The sequence below is a fragment of the Hydra vulgaris genome, chromosome 15, assembly GCF_038396675.1.
Source record: "Hydra vulgaris chromosome 15, alternate assembly HydraT2T_AEP".
NCBI classification, from domain to species: Eukaryota; Metazoa; Cnidaria; class Hydrozoa; order Anthoathecata; family Hydridae; genus Hydra; species Hydra vulgaris.
Window position 1 is genome coordinate 56,643,551 of NC_088934.1, and position 1,918 is coordinate 56,645,468.

Below are 1,918 nucleotides of genomic sequence, written 5' to 3' on the forward strand. Positions count from 1 at the left end.
TATATTTCATTACCATTCTTATAAAAAAAATATATAGTAATAAAAATGCTAATTGTTAATAATAATAGATATAAAAAAATATATGTTGTTGGAGGAAGTGGTATATTCGAAATCATAAAAAATTTATTTAAACGTGCAGCATCATCAAGTGTATCAAGAGCATCAACAGATATGTTGAAGAAGATAGCTGCTACAGATTTAGGAAAATCTGCAATAACTGCTGCTAAATCAGCAGGAAAAGAACTTTCAAAATCAGCATTAGAAGCTGCTACAAATGCTGCAGTTGAAAAAGGGAAACAATTAATTGAAATAGCATCTTCAAAAATAGGATCACAACCTGTTATTAGTGAAAAAAGTAAAGAAATACTTTCAAATTTGATAGCATCAGGGTCTAAGGATGAAGATGAAGTAAAAAAAGTACCATGCAAAGGTCGATCATGCAAAGTATCAAATAAAAATGCTGTAAGAATAGAAGACTTGGTTAAAATGGGACGTGGACTTCGACTTGCATAAATTTAGCTTTAGTAAATTTATAAAATTTTTTTTTTTTTTAAGAATTGTCAATATAAAAAAATTTTTTTTTATTACGTTGTATATAAAAATGACGACTTCTGAAGTATTTAATTTTACAGAAATTCCAGTAATAGATAATGGAATTGAAAGATGTGAAGATAGTGAATATGAACCAATTGTTGGAACAAATCTAAATTTTGGAGATATAAGAATTGTCGTTCCAGAACAAAATTTGTTTTCACTTCCTTCTAAAGCATATCTCTTATTTGAAGGGCAACTTGTTAAATCTGCTGATGGATCAGCTTATGCTGATGCAGATGCAGTAGCTCTTACAAATAATGGTATTATGCAATTATTTTCTAAAATAACGTACCAATTAGGGAACCAGGATATAGAATCTATTTATTATCCAGGTCAAGCAACTGCAATGCTAGGATTGCTTAATTATTCAAATGACTTTCAATTAGCGCAAGGATTAAATCAATTGTGGTATAAAGATACATCATCAACAGCAGCTACTGATAATACAGGGTTTACAACCAGACAACAATACATAATTAAAAGTCCAACTACAAATGGTACATTTTCATTTTGCGTACCTTTAAGTCATATTTTTGGATTCTGTGATGACTATGACAAAGTTATTTATGGACTAAAACATACAATAACTCTTACAAGACAAAGTGATAGTTCTTCAATTTTTAGGCTTTCAACTGCAGCTGCAGGAAAAGTTAATCTTACTAAAATATCATTGTTTATTCCAAGTGTAAGACCATCATTGGAAGAAGAGAAAAAAATGATAATGAAATTAAAAGAAAAGTGGAAGCTCCATTATGTTTTAGAAAGAGACAGTGTGATACTACAACTGTTCCACAAGCTAATTCATTTGGTTGGCAATTAAGTTGTGCTGAAATTCCAAGATATGTTATTGTCGGATCTTAAACAAATAGAAATAATGGAGACCAAACTATCAATTCAGCATTATTCGATCATTGTGACTTGAAAAATATTTACATTGTTTATAATAATAGCACTATCCAATATCCTGCCCTTGATTATTATTGCTCATTTCCAAATCAGCAATTTTCAAGAATTTATAGAGATGCATCAATGTTTAAAGAAAGATTTTATGGAATGAATGAAATGATTGCAAACAGCAATATAACTCCTTTTGACTGTAAAGATTTATACCCCATATTTGTTTTTAATGTTAGCAAACAATCAGAAAAATTAAAATCAGCTACAGTACAACTACAATTTAAAGCATTTTTTAATTCAACTGTACCAGCAAATACTCAAGCATATGCTATTGTAATATCTGATAAGATGATGAATGTTGTATCAGATGGTAATAAATTTGATATTAAATATTAAATATTTTAAAAAAATGATATAAATAATTTTT

The 1,918-nt window shown here is 28.5% G+C and overlaps 1 protein-coding gene across 1 annotated transcript; it reads left to right on the forward strand.

Moving 5' to 3' along the window:
* The first annotated feature begins 601 nt into the window (after window positions 1-601).
* Window positions 602-1,414, forward strand: LOC136092104 (uncharacterized). The gene has a single exon (XM_065819823.1). The coding sequence runs from the start codon at window positions 602-604 to the stop codon at window positions 1,412-1,414; it is 813 nt and encodes a 270-aa protein (XP_065675895.1).
* The last annotated feature ends 504 nt before the right edge of the window (window positions 1,415-1,918 follow it).